Source organism: Anastrepha ludens, chromosome 3, assembly GCF_028408465.1.
Source record: "Anastrepha ludens isolate Willacy chromosome 3, idAnaLude1.1, whole genome shotgun sequence".
In the NCBI taxonomy this organism is placed as follows: Eukaryota; Metazoa; Arthropoda; class Insecta; order Diptera; family Tephritidae; genus Anastrepha; species Anastrepha ludens.
This window is the reverse complement of record NC_071499.1, coordinates 77181949-77203395: the sequence shown is the minus strand read 5'-3', so window position 1 is coordinate 77203395 and position 21447 is coordinate 77181949. Positions and strand designations below refer to the sequence as shown.

The following is a 21447-nucleotide window of genomic DNA, read 5'->3' as shown; positions in this document are numbered from 1 at the left end:
ACTTAAGTGGAGGTGTATTTTCCTCCTTTATTAAGACCATGTCATTCGTTTGTAAATTTTGAGATTCCGTTTTCCATTTTGTTCGCTGTTGTAAATTTTTAAGATACTCGCAGTGCCATCTTTCCCAAAAATTTTGGTGTATTTGCTGGACTATTTGGTAGCGCTTCAGTAAGTTATCATTACGGCCCAAAAAGTTCGAGTCTGGAATTGTTGTCAGAGGCCGTCCTATTAAAAAATGAGCCGGTGTTAATGGGCGCATGTCATTAGCATCTGTCGACATCGGTGTAAGTGGACGGCTGTTGATTATTGCCTCGGATTGACAACAAACAGTTTGAATCTCATCCAACGTTAGGGTGGTGGTTCCGATAGCACGACGAAGAAAGTACTTTGCTAATTTAACTGCACTTTCCCAGAGTCCACCAAAGTGTGGAGACCTGGGAGGTATGAACTGCCACTCGATTCCATTCTCCAGGCATGTACGTTGAACCTCTTCTATATGTTCCTTGGTAACGAAAGCGGACAAAAGCTGGCGTAGTTCTCGATTGGCACCCACAAAATTGGTGGCATTGTCGGACACTATTTTGCGACTTTTCCCCCGTCGAGCAATAAATCTCTTTAAGGTACCTATAAATGCTTGTGTGGACAAATTGGGTACAACTTCTAAGTGTACTGCCTTAGTTACAAAACAAATAAATACTGCAATATAAGACTTAATTGGTGAACGGCCGCGAATCCGTTGAGTTATAAGGACAGGTCCACAATAATCCACTCCTGTCACTTCGAACGGGTAAGTTTGCTGGACTCGATCGGCTGGAAGATGCCCCATAATTTGCTCAGCAATAATTGGGTTACTGCGGTAGCATAATACGCAATCGTGAATTACCCTTCTTATAACATGGCGTGCGTTTGTTATCCAGAACTTGTCTCTCAAAATGTTTTGAAGCGTTTGGACTCCGGCGTGCAAGTGATGATGATGAAAATGTCGAATTAATGTATTTACAAATGCGTGTGATGATGGAAGTAGAATTGGATGTTTACTGTTAAAAGGCAATAATGAATTTTTAAGTCGCCCTCCAACTCTGAGTAAGTTCTTATGCAAGAATGGCGACAATGAAATTAGCTTTGAGTTGCGATGTTGTTCTCCAATCTCAATGGCGTGGATGTCTTCTGAAAATGAAATATATTGAATGTGTCTGCATATCAATTCTAATGCTTCATCCATTTCAGGTGCCGATATGTTGATGCAATCATTAACTGATGACTGCTTTCGACATCCACGAATAAATCGACTTACATAAGCAAAAATTCTCAGCAATTTCATGTAGCTATTAACATACTTGTGTTTACTAATGAAGTCAGAAGTTGGAATAGCAATTAATGCAGTTCTTTGAAGCCGCTGTTCTGGTAATTCGTTTTGTGATACATGCACTGCTGAAGGCCAATAATCACAGCTCTGTTGGATAAATTCTGGTCCGTGCCACCAAAGTGTATTTCGTAAAAGTTCGCTGGCACATGCTCCACGTGACACAATATCAGCGGGATTCTGGTCTGTTGGTACGTGATTCCAGGAAAAGGTTTTCGTTAATTGCTGTATTTTTGCTACCCTGTTGGCCACAAAAACGTTCCATCTCGACTGTTCACCTGCTATCCAAGCAAGCGCAATTGTGCTATCTGACCAGCAGTATACATTTGCGCTAGGAAGATTGAGTATGTTGTTAACTGCTGACATCAGTTCTGCGGCCATTAGGGCTGCACAAAGTTCTAGCCTAGGTAATGTAATCCTTTCGTTGGTGCCACTCGAGATTTAGCACAGAGTAGTGACGAATGCTCCCCATATGCATCACTCCATGCTGCATACACACATGCTCCATATGCCTTAGTGCTTGCATCTGCAAATGCGTGAAGTTTAGTATCGATATCAATATTAGCATACCTGGGTATTTTTAATGTTTGTAAAAGCGGTAATTGTTTATTGAATAGCTCCCAATGAACCTTGATCCCGGGTGGGACCTCATCATCCCATGGCGACTTCAGCTTCCACAGTTGTTGCATCAAAATTTTGCATGTTACTATCAAAGGATTGAGGAGACCTATCGGATCAAAAAAACTTGCCAATTTTGATAGAATTGAACGCTTTGTAGTTTTAACGCTATTATCCGCTACCAAATGAAATAGAAAGCAATCCTCAACAGGTGACCATTTTAACCCTAACGTTTTTACAAACTCAGTGTCGTGGAAACGAATTGTCTCTTCTTTGTCTTCTGGTAAAATATCGGCAACAATTTCGGATGCGTTCGATGCAAATTTTCGTAAAGGAAACCCCGCGCAATTCAGTAAGTTTATGGTTTGATTTTTGATTTCGATGACCTCGCCGATACTAGCTGCGCCACTTATTAAATTGTCTACATAGAAGTCGCTTAGTGTTACCTTTGATCCGATTGGGTAAGTTTTCGCTTCATCAATTGCCAGCTGTTGTAGACATTTTACAGCAAGGTACGGTGCGCAACTAGTACCATAAGTAACTGTTTGTAGCTGATATGTGGTAAGTGGTTGTTCAGAGGTTGGGCGCCAGAAAATGCATTGCCATTGGGTATCTCGTTCGTCGACCCAGATTTGCCTATACATTTTGGCAATGTCAGCCATAATGACATATTTGTGTCTTCTGAATCGGGTCAATATTGTGAATATCGTATCTTGTAGCTGGGGACCAACTCTCAACATATCGTTTAGGCAATATCCATTTGAGGTTTTGCAGGAGGCGTCAAAGACTACCCGCAGCTTAGTAGTCGAGCTATCAAGTTTTGTGACCCCGTGGTGGGGAATATAGTTTAGGCGATTTCTTGGTGAATATTCTAAATTAACTGGAATCATATGCTTCATATTGATATATTCTTCCATGAATTCATTGTAATCTCTGCGAAGATTTGAGTTTTGATTCAGTTTGGATTCTAACGAAAACATTCTTTTGCCTGCGGTTTCTTCTGAAGCACCCAGGTGATGAGGTTCTTCACGAAATGGAAGGCGAACAATGAACTTATTGGTAACGGGACACCTGTGAGTAGTAGAGCTGAAATAGGATTCACATTCGAGCTCATCCGATGATAGAGTCGACGATGACGATGCTGGAATGTCTTCGATTGCCCAAAACCTTTCCAGGAGCTTATCTAAAATGGACTCTGATGTGACTGATGTGAATGCTTTGTATGGAGGTGATGGATCAGCTGCTGATGTTACGTGCGCAGGAATGGCACCTGCAACCACCCAACCAAATTTGGTATTTTGTATTACTGGACCATTGAGACGTATTTGGCCCTTACTAAGTATCTCAAAAAATAATCCTGCTCCAATGAGTATGTCAATCTGTCCTGGTATGTTGAATGTCGGATCAGCGATGGAAATGGTATCTGGAATCGAAATGGTTGACTGATCGATGCGACGACTAGGTTGACATGACGTAATGGATGGTATGATTAGTGCATCAATGGTAGCACTATACTCTTCGGTTAGAGATTTAATCGCTATGCAACATAAATGTTGCGCCTTTGCTCTCCTTTGACCTATTCCACTGACGTCGATATCTACGCCCTTTCGAGTTACTCTTAAATGTTGTGCCAATTTCTCCGTGATGAAATGCAGTTGAGATCCGGAATCTAGCAGAGCGCGAGCTCGGATGCTCACTCCCCGAGAATTAAAAACATGAATAATTGCTGTTCCAAGAATAACTTCTGATTGATCGAGACTCACCTTAAGAGCAGATGATGAGAGCAAACCTGCTCTTGGTGATATGTTGGTAATGGCTGAATCATTTCGATGTAATAGTGTATGATGTTTTACATTGCAGTGTTTACAGAGATGGACTGAAGGACAATCATTCGACTTATGACCTGATCCAAGGCAATTCAAGCACAAGTTCAGTCTTTTCACACAGTTATATCTTGCAAGTGGATCCATGGCACGGAACGTGTCGCATTTGAAGGCATTATGATGGGGAACCGCATTGCAAAATTCACACTTTGCTTGTTTGGTAGTCACCATAGCCCATTTTTCGTCACGTTTGTTGTGCCTATGTGTTGTTAGCTGAGTTCTTGGTATGAGTGTTTTAGGCTGCCCGGCTTCCAAAATATCTGCAATTTGACAACGACGTTCTAAGAATTTTGCTAAGTCCTCCCAAGTGGGCAGATGAAAACTCATGGCAGTTGATCGCTGATCAAACAAGTGGGTAACCTCTTCCTCCCACTTGGCTTTCGTGTCTGTATTGAGCTTTGAGGATACCAGATGCAAGAGTATGCCATCTGATACTTGCTGATTTGAAGCTAGTGATTGCACAGCTCGTAAGTTGGTATCGACGACGTCTATGAACGCCCTCATCGATGATGCATTCGGCCTTGTTTCTCCCTGTACTTCGAAAATAATAGGTCTATTTATAAGTTCGTGCGGTTTTACAACAGATGGCGTAACTTGATTATTATTCCATCGATCCACATTTCCAAACATTCATTGGAGAGCTACTGTCGTAAGGCACAAACGTCAGTATAAGTTTTTTATTTGAAGCGTAAACAACAATATTTTTACCACACTTGAAAATGTCGAATTTCGTGCCAAATAATGTGTTTTTGCGGGGAATTCTTCTTCATTATTTTAATATGAAGAAAAAAGCAGCCGAAAGTCATCGTATCTTGGTGGAAGTTTATGGTGAGCATGCTCTATCTGAGCGAACGTGCCAGAAGTGGTTTGCACGCTTTAAAAGTGGTGATTTTGGCTTGGAAGACGAAGAACGCGAGGGTGCGCCGCCAAAGTTCATGGATACCGAATTGGAGGAATTGCTCGATCAAGATCCGGCTCAAACGCAAGAAGAGGTTGCAAAAACTTTGGGAATTGATCAATCAACCATTTCCAAACGTTTAAAAGCCATGGGAATGATCCGAAAGGTAGGCCATTGGGTGCCGTATGAATTGAAGCCAAGAGACGTTGAACGCCGTTTTATGGCATGCGAACAACTGCTTCAACGGCACAAAAGAAAGGGTTTTTTGCATCGAATTGTGACTGGCGATGAAAAGTGGGTCCATTACGACAATCCAAAACGTCGGGCAACGTATGGATACCCTGGCCATGCTTCAACATCGACGTCGGCGCAGAATATTCATGGCCTGAAGGTTATGCTGTGTATCTGGTGGGACCAGCTGGGTGTTGTGTATTATGAGCTACTGAAACCGAATGAAACGATTACGGGGGATGTCTACCGACGACAATTGATGCGTTTGAGCCGAGCACTGCGAGAAAAACGGCCGCAATACGCCGATAGACACGACAAAGTTATTTTGCAACATGACAATGCTCGGCCACATGTTGCACAAGTGGTCAAAACATACTTAGAAACGCTCAAATGGGATGTCCTACCCCACCCGCCGTATAGTCCAGACCTTGCGCCATCCGATTACTATCTCTTCCGATCGATGCAACATGGCCTGGCTGACCAGCACTTCCGTAATTACGATGAAGTCAAAAAATGGATCGATTCGTGGATTGCGGCAAAACCGACCGAATTTTTCACAAAGGGAATCCGTGAATTGCCAGAAAGATGGGAAAAAGTAGTAGTAAGCGATGGACAATATTTTGAATATTAAATTTGTAACCGCAAAAAACCGCACGAACTTATTCATAGTCCTATTATGTTGAATATGAGCTTGGAAAATTAGCCGCTTGTTTCCATATCTAGACCGTAACAGATCCAACGCCTTGATATAATTTTCATCGGTCACCTCAAACGATTGTATGAGGCTAGCTGCTGAGTCGACGAGACATGATCGGAGGTACTGAAACTTCTCGATGTTTGCTAATTGGTTGTTGTTGTGAACGAGCGCTAAGAACATGTTGTAAAAATCCATCCAATTTCGATGATGACCATTGAATTTCGTGAGTTGAAGTTTCGGAAGGTTGACTCGATGTGACGGAGATGCAATCGCTGTGCTGTTGAATATAGTTTCTCGGCGTGCGGGGTTAAGCACATTTATGCGCTGCACTATTATTGCCTTCGCTGCACAAAAGGATTCATCGAATGTATCCCGATGTGGTTGATTGAGTTCTTCATCGTTCATTAGCTCCAATTCTGATTGTAGATGGTGAAATGATTCGTACTGACGTTCCAGTACCGATAATTTTGCCTCGAGCTCGTGCACGGAAATACTGCTAAGATGCGGAAGTATGCGTTCGATGTTGATTCTATCCAGAATTTGTTGACGCTGTTTGACCTTGATGCGGTACTCATTTTGCGTTTTCAAATGAGCAGACGCATCATTAGCCTGAGACCACACGGATTGGGAAGTTCGTGGTGTTCCCGCCTCATGATGCACCGAATCGCTTTCTCTAAAGGGGGTTGTTGATGGTGGTGACGTATCCGCAGGTATATTGTGAGGCTCCATTTCCAATACTTGTATGTGATGATTAAAACTTAAGTCAATTGGTTGACAACGATGGCGATGGCCAGCTCCTCAAATCCGGCTCGAAGGACCAATTTATGGATGATGACTGGCCAACCCAGTTAACTTAAATTTTCTCCGCAAATTGAAACACGAAATTAGATCGAAAAAACAATTCTTTATTTTATAAAAACGTACAATATTTAGACCCGAGGCAAAAAAAGGGCGATGAAGATTTATGCTTAATTAAATACCGATACCGGGGGAGCTGTGATGGCAAACGAAAACGAAACTGTATCAAAAGGTGCGTAGGCTGATCCTTTTATAATGGTTTTGGGCACCGCTATCCCTTTATCGATGCTAGGTGAAGGGGAGATCATGCGAAGACGATGCGACGTGGGCTTTATGTATTTTTTCGGCATACATATGTATCGATGTGCATGTATGTTGTTGGCAATGCAGATGTACTAAATTCTGCACAACGAAATGATGAGTTAGTGATAACAACAAAGTGTAAAGCAGCGAAGAGCGAAGTGAACGATGAAATGATGAGTAAGTGATAACAACAATGTGTAAAGCAGCGAAGAGCGAAATGAACGATGAAATGAAATGTGAGCGATAGAGAAGTGAAAGGAATAGGGTGAGCCCAAATTGTGGGTGATGCGAAAATAAAGTTAGGGTGAGCCCAAATTGTGGGTGATGCGAAAATAAACCTTAAACCCTTAACAACAACGTTGTGACATATGGTGAACTTGTTTCCAAAGTAAACGTTGTATAGTTCAAATATTTCGAAAACAGAAAATCAAAACCATCTAGGCAGCTCTGTTAACAAGTAAAAGGGCCGTATCTTTCCGCGCGTTATAGTAGAAAGAAAATGAATCCTCAGGAGTGATAGTTTGCTGCATATTTTGGAGCTCTAGCATCATTGCCCAATATTTCTTTCAAAAGGCTACTGGAAACTCCATTTGGGTCAGCGGAGAGTGCTATTTGATGCATAGTTGTTTTGTGACCTGAAAAAAGAGTCATGGACTTGGGCAAACTTTGATTTCAGCGATATCGCTCTTCATGCCACACAGCCCTTGCCAAAATCGATCATTTGTACTTCAAGTTCGGTAATCGTTATCAACTGTTTCGACAATGTCAAACAACCGCCACGAAGCAACATTTTTGTGGAGTGCCCTGAAATACCGATGTTATGCAAAAATCCATGCCCTTCAAGGCGAATATTAGACAAGCAATTCGTGAGGTGAAGCCAGAAACTGTAACGAAATTCTAGGAAAACTGCGTTAGCAGCATCCGCTACTGCGATGCCCACCACATGAATAAAAACGTGCTCTATAAAGAACAGGAATGCTTGCTCTTGCGAATGAACTGATAATGTGTCGTAAGTAATTGATTTTTGTCAATTTTTTTTTTGTGTATGCCTATACCTATCCAAATGAGTTTAGTAATCGGCCAATCGAATGGTTTGGCATCACATTCATGAATAAGAATTTACATATATCTGATTATACCTAGGGTTATCCATCTATTGTTTGGATTTAAATTCGGCTATGAGTAAGAGGTGTATGAAAATATTCCATATTTTTTATTCGAAAGAGTAAACCCAATAAGAATTGAACACAATTTCATTCAAGTGACTTTCAGCTCTTAAATCGTCCCTAGAAAACTGACTTCCGACTTTTATAATTATTCCATTTTCGAAGAACACGCACAATAAATCGAGGTTGGCTGTGTAGCACACAACGCCATCTTCTTGAAATCAAACGTGTTCGATTAGTTTTCTTCTTCTTTTTCTTGCACAAACCGTTTAAATATGGTAGGCGCGGTAATACTTTTTGACTGCAAAGGCGGCTTCTTTCTCATTTTCGAAAAAACCCAAACATTAAGTGTTTCCGCTTCATGACGACATATGGATTTTATGACCCCTAAAAGCTATGACTCTGTTTGTTAATATAAGCTGCCATTAAAAAATGAGCTTAATTGGAAAGGATGGATTTTCGGCAGAAATGTTAGACTTTTCATATATTCACACTTAACACTAGTATACGCACCATTCGACAGATTACTAAAGTGGTATGTAAATAACTGTCGTTTCAAGGTAAGAAAATAAATTTGAAAATATTTCGAGCTCGGCTGATTTTTATGAAAAGTTTTGAACAGAAGTTATAATCTGCCAATAACATCTTGTCAGAACAGTCAGCAGTGGAGGATATGCAGAAAAAGTATTTACACAAAAATGAAATATTAGAATAATATTCAATTAAATAAATTATTGTGAAACCTAAGTAAATAACTGGCCCACATTCTAAACATGCAAACATTGATTGAGAGAATGGGATAGGGGGCAAGTATGACCAAAATATAATCTCATCCATACGCATGCACGCAAACTCACGTAGCAGCTATATGTCCAATATGTTAATCTAAATTTATGAACATTATATCGACATATAGATACATGTGTTGGCACGCTTGTAAGACATGGTCCACTAAATTTCTTATCCTACCCTCCGCCACTACAGTACGTATCAGTAACTCTCAATTCCAAGTTATTCATTCATGGCGTCGAAAAGTTCTTTCACCACTTGTCGTGCCTGCAAATAATATTCTATTCCACTGGATAAACATAATTTATCTTTGCCAATCGTCATTCCTCATTTATGCAATTCCTTGAATGCCCTGAAATCAAACAAATAATTTATCTGATAAAACGCCAAAGTAGGGGATCAACTTCGAACGTGGAAATAAAATGAAATATAACCAAAAGTGCAAATATAGTGAAACTCTGAAATGAAATGAGTTAAAATGAAAACGCAAATATAACAAACACAAGGATAGCCGATAGTGGATAGTGGATAATCTAAGATACACTGAATTAGTGAAAGCGAAAAAAATGAAAACATGCGAAAGAACAACAAAAAGCGGTGAAAGACAATGAAAATTGTGTTCGCGTGCGCTCATTCGATCGCACAGCCAACTGCACTGATAGATGAGCAAACAAAGAGGCGGAAAGCAGCAAACGTAAAGACACAAAACAGCAAAAAAAAACAAACAACGCACTAACACATACATATATATGTCCACCCGACAGTCAAATGTACTAGTTTTGAATTACCTTACCACCAGTTTGCTTTGCCACAGAAGTAGTTCGTCTTCTCTATGCAATTATTCAGTGCAAGCAACTGGTATTTTGGGTAATTCGATGTTCTACGAAATGTCATTTAACGAACTACTCAGCCTCTGCATCAGCTTTGTACTACTTAATGAAAAAGGAGCTCACTATTCATCAGGCTTCTAAATTCTAGTCCAATTTGTGGCAAAAATCATCAGCTTTGGACTAATTGGTAAAAGTAAATAAAAATTGAGAAATGAACGTTTCAGAAATATGTATAAGTATATGTTATCAGCCCTGTGCCAACAATATTTTTTGAGTTTGAAAGGTTTTGCTTATGAGTGATTCCATCCCAATTGGCCGAAGTACCTGTATTTCGGAAATTGCTGGTTGGTATAAAAAGTAAACTGAACAAATTTTGAAGAAAAAAAAAACAAACTTGTTAAATTTTACGATTTATTCAAAGTTGAAAGTTTTGGCATAGATAATTTTTAAGTGAAATACCGTCGTTTCATTTTAACATTTTTATAATTTTTTTTTTTAATAAATAGTTAAAATATAATTCGTTTTTTCAAAATTTTTTGTTTCATTTTTGAAAAACAGCCCGCTTCAGACTTTTTCCTATTTTTTATTAAATGCTGTGGCAACGCTAAATAAATCCTAAGAATTTCATAGTAGGACTCCTATAACTTTTCGACATACGTCAATAAAATTTTCAACAAAAAAAATATAATCTGTGTCTAAAAAAAAACTTTCTAAGCATATTTCATTCTAAAAAATATTAAACAAGACATTTTATAAAAATATTTTATTTTAAAAATATGACAAGATTTGCTTAATACATAGAAGGGTTTTAAATAAAAAGTTAGGTTAAGTTAGGTTACGGTGGTTGCCACTTTTCCTAAGTGTGTAAAGGAGACTTACTTAGCTCTGCTGGCCCATTGACATGCCGCTAGTTTAAGGGGAATCTCGAATTGTTAATGTGGTAAAACCACTTTCTGTTGGCTGCCTACCGTAGATGGCTGCCGAAATAATTAAAAAGAGCTACAATTTTAATTTGATAAACTGTATACCAAAACTTTCAACATTGAATCAAAGTCCTTAAATTTTCAAAGTTAATACATTTTTTGTTTGATTTTTTGGTTTACTTTTTTTTTAGAATTTTCTGCTACTGAAATCAGCTGATTAACGTATCCATTGAACTTTTCGCTCTCAGAATTGAGAACATATCCAGAAAAAACTGGTTGGAATGTGTACCATTTTACTTTTCAAATTCTGGCAAAATGTGGAGCATCCTTTATTATACAATAATTAAAATATTAAAAACTAATTTTTATTCTAAAATTATTCTAAACAACTTCAAAAACAAATTTATAAATTAAAAATTGCTATTTAAAAAAATAGCATAACATAATAGAAGAATATTTGTTTGGCAAACAGCTGTAATGGGTCATTTTGCAACTGGTGTAATTCTAGTCTCTCTAGAGGTAGTACCTATGACTTTTCCCGGCAAATAGCAGTTCAATAGAATGTTTGCCGATTAGTTTGGCTTTTCACTGCAGAGCAGTTACTGCATATCGACAGGCAAAAGTTGATGAAGGGTTTAGGACTCGGAAGGTTTAGCTATCATGGAGGCTTTCCGACAACCAATGTCACTACACGACGGCTACAATTCAATGAGGCAATGAGGCAAAGCAAACTTTAGGACTACTATTTGCTTGCAGCATTCAATGAACGTATTTCGCGAGTCGGTATTTCCTTTTTTATGTGTATAAGTGTGTATGTATGTTTATTTTAAATACACATGTATGTATGTACTTGCGCCTGTGTTCAAATAAGGATGTGCTGTCGAATATTTGTTTTTACAGCTTCTTCAAGTAATCGTAATAAATAACAAAACGTTGCTCTGATTGTTTTTATTTGTTCAATAAGTAAAGTTGTTGACTGTGCAAAAGCAAAATAACATCAGTTAAGCTGGTGAATAGAGAAGCATTGCAAAGCGGTTGGCTAATGCCAGGAATGGCAGCGCAATGCGGCGGTGTAAGAAATAAAGTTCTGCGTAATGATGTTTACGGAGGAGAAAAATATTTGAAAAATGTGCGGTAGGCAAACGGAGTTCAATTGATTCAATTATTTAAAATGACAAGGGCTCTCTACAAGAAACAGCAAAAAAAAAAGAGACAAACAAAAACAAAAAAAAAAAGCAAAATTAAACAGATTTTGATTGGGAATGGATTCAGAAGGTTAGCGAGTGATTTTGGGTAATTTTATTAACAAATTTGAGCTTTGCTGGTAGAAAATTGAAATTGTCTTGCTGAAGGCTTTAGTTTAAATGGCAGGAAGCGAGCATATATTACAATATTATTTCTAAGCTACTTTTCAAAATATTTTTTTTTTTTTTTTTTGACTTGACTTTTTTTATAGGTCCAACATGTGCTGAAGGCCAAGTAGAAAACTTGGATTTGTTAGCAGTGGTGATAGCAATGGTTGTTTTCATCGTTTTGAGATTTGTACAGGTAAAGAGGAAATGAAAGGAAAAAGGACTTGGAGAGCGAGTTGTTATCGACTTAACTTTTGGGAAAACTCATAAAGTGTTTTCAATAATTTTTTCACTTCATACAACCTGATTCTGGAACTGAAAAAACAGAAAGGCTATAAAATCGCATACGCAAAAGTTCCCCAAAGATTCTGATTAAAAAGTTACACAAATTTCTTATATTTTTTTGGATATGAATAAATTTTATGAATTTTGCACAAAGTTGGGAACTTTGAATTTTAAGATTTTCGTTATATAATAAACTTCATTTTTATAAAAAATTAATGACAAAATTAGCACAAAAAATATTGTGAATATTGAAAAAAAAAATGGATTAAGAGACATAATTATGCGAACAAAAGGGTATGTATGAGCCGATTAAGTTTAATTATACAAATATGACATCATCAATTGGCATAAACTTGAAGTAGACGCCACATCTCAGATCATTTATTCAAATATTTAATTCAAGTACAGTATATTATTTTTTTAATTTAATTAAAATAGAAAAATAGGCATAGCTTTTTACAATTATTCAGTGTTTTCGGTATCGCTCATCTCAAATACTTACTTATACGTAAATATATTCCCTTTCTGATCCGCTTTCATTTGATTTATTTATAAAATACACGTATGTATTCAGTTGTATCGTATAACTGCTAGATTGCGTTCGTTTTTTCTAAGTATGAAGGGCAAATATATAGCTAAACAACCTTTTCATAATAGCGAAATATTTACTAAGTGTACAAAAAATCTACTAGAGGCTAATTTAAGTATTAGATAGTGTAGCAAAAAGCTTTCGAAATGTAGCTTTAGGAAATATTTCTCGACTACCATGAATAGAAGAACTTCATTAGCACAAATAATAGCCCTCTTTGTTGTAAATAACGAGAAGAGATTTTTCTTAAATTCATATTTCTGCTTTCTTCGCGCTTAGTCACTTCTACTTTATCGTTTGCTATTTGCAATTTTTCTTCTTGCTGCAGAGATTTTCTTTCAATCTAACTGCTTGGCAATTTTATTCCTTGCTGCGTGCTTTTTATTTTTGTACAAATACCCACACATGCAAGCAACGACTTGGTAGTGTTTCGAACTTTTTCCACCATCCATGCACATTTATGTTTTCAAAGTACTTCAGTGCTTTTTCTATAATTGCTGCTGCATGCTCGTTGCATACAGAGTAGAATATTAAAGAATAAAGAAAATAAAAAAGTAACAGCGGCAGCAGCTCAACTTTGTGGCATTTCGACTGCAGAGTTCTGCGCTCCCAGCTGAAATAAGCAGCGAATATATTTGGGTGTATATACAGTAGTGGCTAAAAGCTAAGCCCTGCTGAGTGTGGATATCTTGAGAAGGTTATTTAAAGTTTATAAAAATTTGTCATTACTTCAAAGCATGTGTTATAATAAGATAATAGTGGACAGAAATAAGGAGTTAAGTCATTAAAAAAAATAAAACTTTCAAAGCATGGAACAGATCGCTTAATTTTGGTCTCATTTGAAAGTTTTTCAAGATATACTGGAACAAGATCATATACAACTGCACGACATAAACACTCTTTAAAGAAGATGCCAATTCAAAATGTTTTAGAATCTTCTCATTATGTAGAGTAAGTAAAGAGTTTTAATTTGTAAGTTATCAAAAAGACGATCACGATGCAAATTTTCTGCTGTTAGATAACTGCCATCAGATTGCTCAAAGACTTCTGCCAGCTTATTAACAGTAAAGTAATTCTTCGTGGGGTGTTACATCGAGTGGAGAGCTAAGAGATGAAGCTGTATTTTTGCGAAACTTACTGGTTTCATCACACAATCTATATCATAGCTATCCTACTTTTACTGGTTTGGAATTTCTACATATAGGGTTGGGGAATAAGTTCATAGCGTTTTGATATTTTCTGTCCTACAAACTATGTTAATTGTATTTTTGAGTTATTTTATTTCTTATTAGTTTAGAGGCTTAGAAATGGAATACCCAGGATGCAAAAATCAACATTTTCGACACCTGCTCTTCTGTACTTTTTATCTAGGTCAAAAAACTGCCGAAGCAACCCGCGACATTTGCAACGTGTTTAGAGAAGGTGTCATAGGCGAGTCTACACCACGGAAATGGTTTGCAGAGTGCAAAAATGGCGATTTTGACGTCGATGACATGTCCCGCAGCAGAAGGCTTTCTGAATTCAATGAAGAACGTCTCAAAAAACTTTTGAAGGAGAACGGTCGAAAAACCAGTTTGTGATTGGCGGAAAACATGAACAGCGATGAGAAGACGATTCCCAATCTCCTTAATTCAATGGGATTTACCGAAAACTTGGGAGCCAGGATGCCTCACGAGCTCAACGAAAAAAACCAAGAAAGTTGCCTTCGAATTGCTTCGCACCATCTCTCCGGCCATCTAGCGAAACGCGGTCACAAACACTACTTTTTGTACCGAATGAGAAATGGTGCCCATACAACAATATGAAGCAAAGAAAGGAGTGGATGGATCTACGAGATGCGCCAAAGCCGAGAGCCAAGCCCGAGGAAGTCCAAAGAAGATCATGACATGTGTTGGATGGAACTGAGAGGGCATGGTGCACTGGGAATACACGATCAACAAGGAGCTCTACAATGCCCAACTACACTACGTGAATGAGGCTATTCGACTGAGGCTATTCGAATAAGAGCTCGAATGGGAGGTCCTCCAGTATCCACCGTATTCTTCGAATCTTGCACCGACCGATTACCATCTTTTTCGCTCTCTGTCAAACCATATGAAGGGCGTTATCTTCGATAACAAAGAGGTCCTGAAAAACTGGCTCAACCATTTCTTTGAAAACGAAAAGAGGCGACTTTTGGTGGAACGACATTAAGGCGGGCAGCGGTTGTTAACAGCAACCGCGATTACAAAATTGATTAACTTATTGTTTCTTGTTTAAATAAAAATCTGCGGTAAAATGCTATGAACTTATTCCCCAGCCTAACACAAATATATAAAATTTATAATTTTACGTGCATGCACAATTTTTCGAGGATGACATTTACGCCCACAGGGTGTTATACAATAACACATTAAAAGGTGTGATCTTGGCATATGCCCATGTTTCAATAACACAATAACACCAAATACAATTTTTAAATGCGTAAGACCTGACTTCAGCGTAATAAGATAGGACTTCTTGATCAGTTTGGCCGATCCGCCGAACTCAGGCCTGTTGAGAACTTTTACGGTGTCATTAATATATATTATATTCACTAGCAAAATTAAAAATCATGTTTCGTTAAAGCCTTGAAAGTGGTATATAATACCATGCATAAGTTTGAAAAAAAAGAACTAAAAATTCCATAAAGATCGAATATCTTTTTTATTTTCATTTTTCAATTTTCAAAGATCGCTGAGAGCTCTTTTTTTGATTTTTGAAGTTTTTCTTATAGAATTTCATTAATATTTTTGATTTTTTAGTAGGCAGTCCTGCATATTTATATGAACATAACTCGAGCCATGCTTAACTGTTTATGTTGATTAGTATGACCAGAAATAATAGTTGTCATTAATTTATGCTTTAAATAGTCTTTCATGTCATCATTAGGAGGAGTTTGGGGTTTTTCCAATTTTTTTCTATATAAAAAATATGTTTAATAAAAAAAAGAGCGAAAAAGTTTACAAATGCAAAAAATACACTTATTTTCGTATAGATTGAATATTTATGTAAAGCTTAGCCATTCACTAGAAAACAATCCACCTAAATATTTGTAAAATAATAGTGCAATACAATATTTTTAGTGCCGTTGAAAAATGGGAGTATTTACTTTAATTCGTGTTATTAAAGTTAAAGTTAAGGTATTTTAACCCTTCTAGTTAATTTCGGTCCGTAGATGAATGCTTGGAAACATGACTACTACTTTCAGATAATAGCAGCGCTCTCCTTTCATTTTACGCTAATTTTCAAAATTGTGACAGTTTCCATCAATTTAGAGCTCATTGATTTCAACCTGGTCGACCTTTTCGTTTTACGTTAGCGAAGCTTCACTTAGGTACTTTGTGAATCTTATATTGAGTAGATGGTGAGCAACAAAGAATCAGGAACCAATCTGTACTATTGTACTTGCTCGACATTTTAGTGACATTTGGCCCAGCTACATTGGACAAGTTTCTAAGTGTCTTCGATTGCAAGTCGCTCTTTATCTTAAAGTAAAATACAATGAAAAGCTTTCACTACCAAATAGCGAACCGAAAAGTGCGTTATTGGCATAAGGTTGGCACTTTAGTTGTTTTAATAAATTTTTGTATATTAATTCAATTTTTTCTTGTTTTATTGCGTTTTTTGTTTTTAATTGGTGTTTGGAAATAATAAAAGAGAGAAAAATATATATAGAAAATAATTCTAAATTTTTCTCTCTAATAACTTTGTCACAGTTAACTCTGTAACATCGGTTTAATAAAAAAATGCGGATATGAGAAATATTAGCTGAGCATACAGTTAAGTTTTAGCCAGCATTGTAAACACGATCACACGTATAGCCACATATATGTGTAGTTAGTTGTATACGTACCCTTACGCTGCATTGCATAAGTGGAAGGTGTAACTAACACTTGAAGAAATTTAATTTTTTTCTCAAATAAAAACGTGATACATGGCACTCAGTAATAGGCAGAGCGCTCATGTGCCCTGTTGGTCTACTGTCGGTTTCGCGTGTGTGTTTTCTTAGCACCAAATCGCAGTGTGTAGGTGATGTGTGTAAATGGATAGTTCGTATGTATGAAACAACATCGTTGCAGTGTTGCAAATGCATACTTGATACTACATGCCACTGCAAATACAATCAGCCTTCAGCTATACTACACCTAAGTATACTATATAGCATATAGCAAGTATATGCAGCTGAAGTTGCACAGGTTGCAGCGAATGTTGCTGCCTTAATACACGTATATGAATATATATGTATGAGAGTAAATACACATGTACATATTGCCTTATTTTATTGCAGCTCGCACACTAACTACCATTATCCGCATTAGAGTTCGCGTAAACTTACCTCACACAATCATTCTGTTAAAGAAAGTTGCTGCCGGTGCTGTTGCCGTTGGCATTGCGCACTCTGCACTCTGAGCTCAGCGCTCCCCGCTTTACACCGCTTTCGATCACTACTTTTCTCTTACACTTGCCCTGCCCTACATCATCTTGTTGCTTGTTATTGGTTGGGGATACGCTTTTTGCTATCAAACATTGTAAATACAAAAAACAAAACTTAAAAAAAAAAAAATGATGGCATTTCTTCAAGCTGGTTACAGGCATTTTTCTTAGCTGCCGTCTAGGTCGGCAAGACGCGCCTCCTGTCAGCAATTCTGTTCCTGCTCGCTGAACGCCCTTGCTGATTGCTGTTTCCCTCTAGTCTTCCACTTTGGCACGTACAAAATCAGTATCCTTATTCCTGCGGGCCAATGTTGCTCACGTTGGCTCTTTGCACAATTTCTTTGGCTTTGCCTTCGCTTTTCCGGTTGTACGAGTACCTAACGTATTTTGTTCTTATCCTACTCCTTAGCAATACAAACACATAGCAATGCACACATATAAATAAGCATGTATGGGTGCATGTACGTGTTCGCTTCCTGTTGGCTTTCTTTAGCAAAATGTACAATTCTAATGGGAATTTACAATTTCTGCTCTGCCGTACGGCAATCTGCGGCGCTGTTAGACGCTGCTCAGCTCAGTGCACAGGATAGCGCCGAACATTACAACTTGCAACTTCAATGCAATGCTGTGTGAAATGAATGGAAAGCATTTTCTTTTAACATTCATATTTACTTTTTCAGCGCTTCTACTCACTTTTTAGTATCTTCCTTGTATGTTTTTTTTTGGATTTGTTGTATTTGAGCATTGTTAAATTGAAGCCTTTTTTATCGGTACACGGCAATCCCATCCAGCGATTACTTTGAAGGAAGTTGAAGATGCCGCTGTGTGTTTGTGTATAAAGTTGCATTCAGCTTTACATGCAGTTCTTAAATAAGTAATTTAAGATATAGTTCGTGTCGTAACTTTCTTACTTATTTCGATGTTAAGTTTTTGTATTCAATACAAAATTCACGACAATATTAAACTCAATACGATAATATAAGGTCAAAATTCCACGCTTGTTAAGGAAGGAAGGAAATTTAAATCAGACCTTACATTAAATATTATTACATAATCATTATTATCACATGACTTAAATATTATTATGCTTCCCTTCGAAAGTAAAATATATTGTGAGTAAAGTGGTGCATCAAAGTTTTCTAAAATTTTGTTTATTTGTAGACTTGAGTATAATACTCGTAAGAAATGAGTTGAACAATTCTTTAAAGACAGTTAATAGTTTTGAGATTAATTCAATGTGGAAAATTTGGTGAAAAGTGTTTTTTAAATGAGATATCTTCGGTTTCTTGTAACACTTAAATTAAAAAAAAAAACTTAAATAAGGTGCACTTTTTCGAAATGTCTTCGGTTCTCTTTAATATATTTTTTAGAATAAAATATACCTTAAAAAAAAAATTTCTTTGCTCAAAACTGTTGTTAAAGCAATATTTTCTCAAATTTATTGAAAGAAAACACCCCCATTTCGCACTTCAGATTTTCTTCTTAGCTGCTCAAGCTTCAATGTCCATAATGGGTTTGCAATAACTTCTACAATTATGTCTAAATACGTATGGTGAACAAGTAAAATATGTAGCTGGATCTAGAAATTCTAGAAAATTTGAACACAATTTTTCTAAGTGCGTCTCATACGGAGAAATAAAAAAAAAAATTTCAAATGTTAAAAAGAACCGAAACTAATTCACCTAAAAAAGCTTCATGACGAAATATTCGGCAATAATAAATGTTAAAGTTACAAATTAGTTTCACTATTTTTCCAGTTCACTTCTTTTTAATTCTAACCTACAAATAAACCAATTTTCGAACTGATAACAATAACCAAAATACTTGGATTCACTTCATTACAGCAGCGACTAACAGGTCTAAACGCACACGAATCTCTACTAAGCCAAAATAAACACAATCTTAGCACACTGATTTGAGTCATAACGGATCTCAGTTCTGCAGAAATAGAAGATATTCTAAAAATTTTGAAAAGCACACATTGGTTTTAGGAGAGATTGGGAAAGCACCCCATGCGGCATAACAAGGGGATATGTGCCTGAGTGTGTCCCACTGGACAACGACTTCAACCTAACCTAACCTAACCAACAGTTTTTTTGAAAAAAAGAAAGAAAAAAAAAACAAATGACACTCCGATTCAAGTAGATCACTGCACCCCACTCCAAAATTCCATATAGTGTTACACTAGGCACCATCTTTTTTCCCAAGCCCACTTTTATGTACCATCACATTCGAAGTTAATCGCTTTCGAAATGCAAAATGAGATATTTAACTGGAGAATCACAATTTATTTTTTTTTAGTTTTATCTGAGGAAAAAGAAGCTAGATAGGTGGGACTACAAAAAATAAGCCTCCGTTTCTAAGCGATAATACTATAGGTGCCTTCGATTCTCCAATTCACTCCTCGCTATGCTTGTGCTCTGCTCGCTTGATGAAAATCTAGACCGCAAGCAAGTATTTTCATACCTCACACAACTAATAAAACCTCCCTATTTTCAATGCTGCCAAATCCCTCTAGCCGAATAGTTTGGTGCGTGACTACCATTCGGATATCGTAGGTTCGAATCTCCGTGAAACACTAAATGAAGAAAAAGTTTTTTCTAATAGCCGTCACCCCTCGGCAGGCAATGACAAACCTCCAGTGTGTTTCTGTCCTGAAAAAACTCCATTAAAAAAAAACATATCTGCCGTTCGGAGTAGACGTAAAACTGTAGGTCCCTCCATTTGTGAAACTTCATTAAGACGCACACCACAAATAGGAGGAAAAGCTCGGCTAAACACCCAAAAAGGGTGTAAGCACCAATTATACAAATTTAATTAGACCGCGTACACACATGGGCAATTTTGTTGCTTCAATTTTACGAATTCCCTTTTGATGCTCGCGTCATGTTCGCAGATCTTGCAGTTGTTTAGTTTGGGTTTTAGTCTTTAGTCAATAATGACTTTGAAAAGAACAAGAACATAGAGGGTGTTTACAAAGCAAGAGCATCACAATTAATGAGCTGTAACAACAAATGTTTCCCTGTATGACGGGGTATTTCCAAAGCTCTTTTCCAGTGTTGTCAGTAAACGTTTATTTAAACCAGTAGCTTCATCTATTCGCCATTAACTAACGCTTTGCGAATCGAGGACGCTTTATATTTCGGAAGGAACGCCGATGTAATAATTTTTTCCATACCCATTCCTCTTAGTTAATATATTTTCTTTGAGTTCTCCAGTAATCTCAATACAATATAGTTTAGCAAATGTATAATGCTTTCAGGAAATGTTTTGATAAAATAATGTAGCAAGGCATATGGTCTTGTACTGGACCTACCCTCGGCAGCAATCCGATTACATCCACACTAAATTTATACCACACGTGTTGTCAAAAATATCAATGCCAAATTTGGTTTTGTTTTCTCAACTTCTTTTTCCAGTTGAGAAGCTCGTGGTGGTATAATCTGATATTTTGGCAACTAAATGGGAGGTACACTTGTATGTTGGTTTCGCCGCTTTCAATGTAGTCATTCCAACACAAAGTCTGGTTCGGCTTAAAAAATACAGAAGCGTGATGAATGGAAGGTCATTTGAAGATACCGGTAACCCTTTTTTATTTTTCGACATAGTCTCCTTTAACGCTTGTATACTTCGTGCAGCGCTGTTCTTGTTTGTTGAACCCTTCCGAATATAAGGATTTATCCAACTCCAAAAAGTAGTCTTGCCTGCAGTCACCTCCTCCTTTGAATATGTAATATTTTTTTCCCGCCACCCATAGAGGTGATGTGAAATGAGTTGGAAACATATTTCCATTAATTTTGCGACCACAACTGCTCAGGTGTGAATTGTTGCGTTGTCGTAATTGAAATGAAAATCACTCGACTTCCTCGATTCAAACGAGTGTCAAACACAAAGAACTATGCCGATCTGGCTCAGACTTGATGTGCATTCTTCCAAGGATACTACTAACTAACCATAACATCGATGCGCACCAGTAGTGCCAGCTTTGCACGGACATTTTAAACAACCCTTGATGTATTTGAGTTCAATTTTCAATTAAATTTTCAATCCAAAAAATACAATTATTGCAATTTTGACGTGGGATTAGAGCTAAGCCTCGACACTTACGGTTAACTCTGATGGAAGTTTTGGATTCAGCGCTAGAGCTGTGTTGTAGATAAACAAAAAACTCAGCGATCTCTATTTATACTCAGCTTATTAACTCAGTATATATACCCAATCGCTTTTTGACACTCACTTATTTCAAAATATCTTAGAAAGAATAACT

The 21447-nt window shown here is 37.3% G+C and overlaps 1 protein-coding gene across 1 annotated transcript; it reads right to left on the bottom strand.

Moving 5' to 3' along the window:
- Positions 1-1761: 1761 nt before the first annotated feature.
- On the bottom strand, positions 1762-4368 carry LOC128857564 (uncharacterized). The gene has a single exon (XM_054093315.1). It carries the CDS (start codon positions 4366-4368, stop codon positions 1762-1764), a length of 2607 nt encoding a protein of 868 aa, XP_053949290.1.
- Between the last annotated feature and the right edge of the window lie 17079 nt (positions 4369-21447).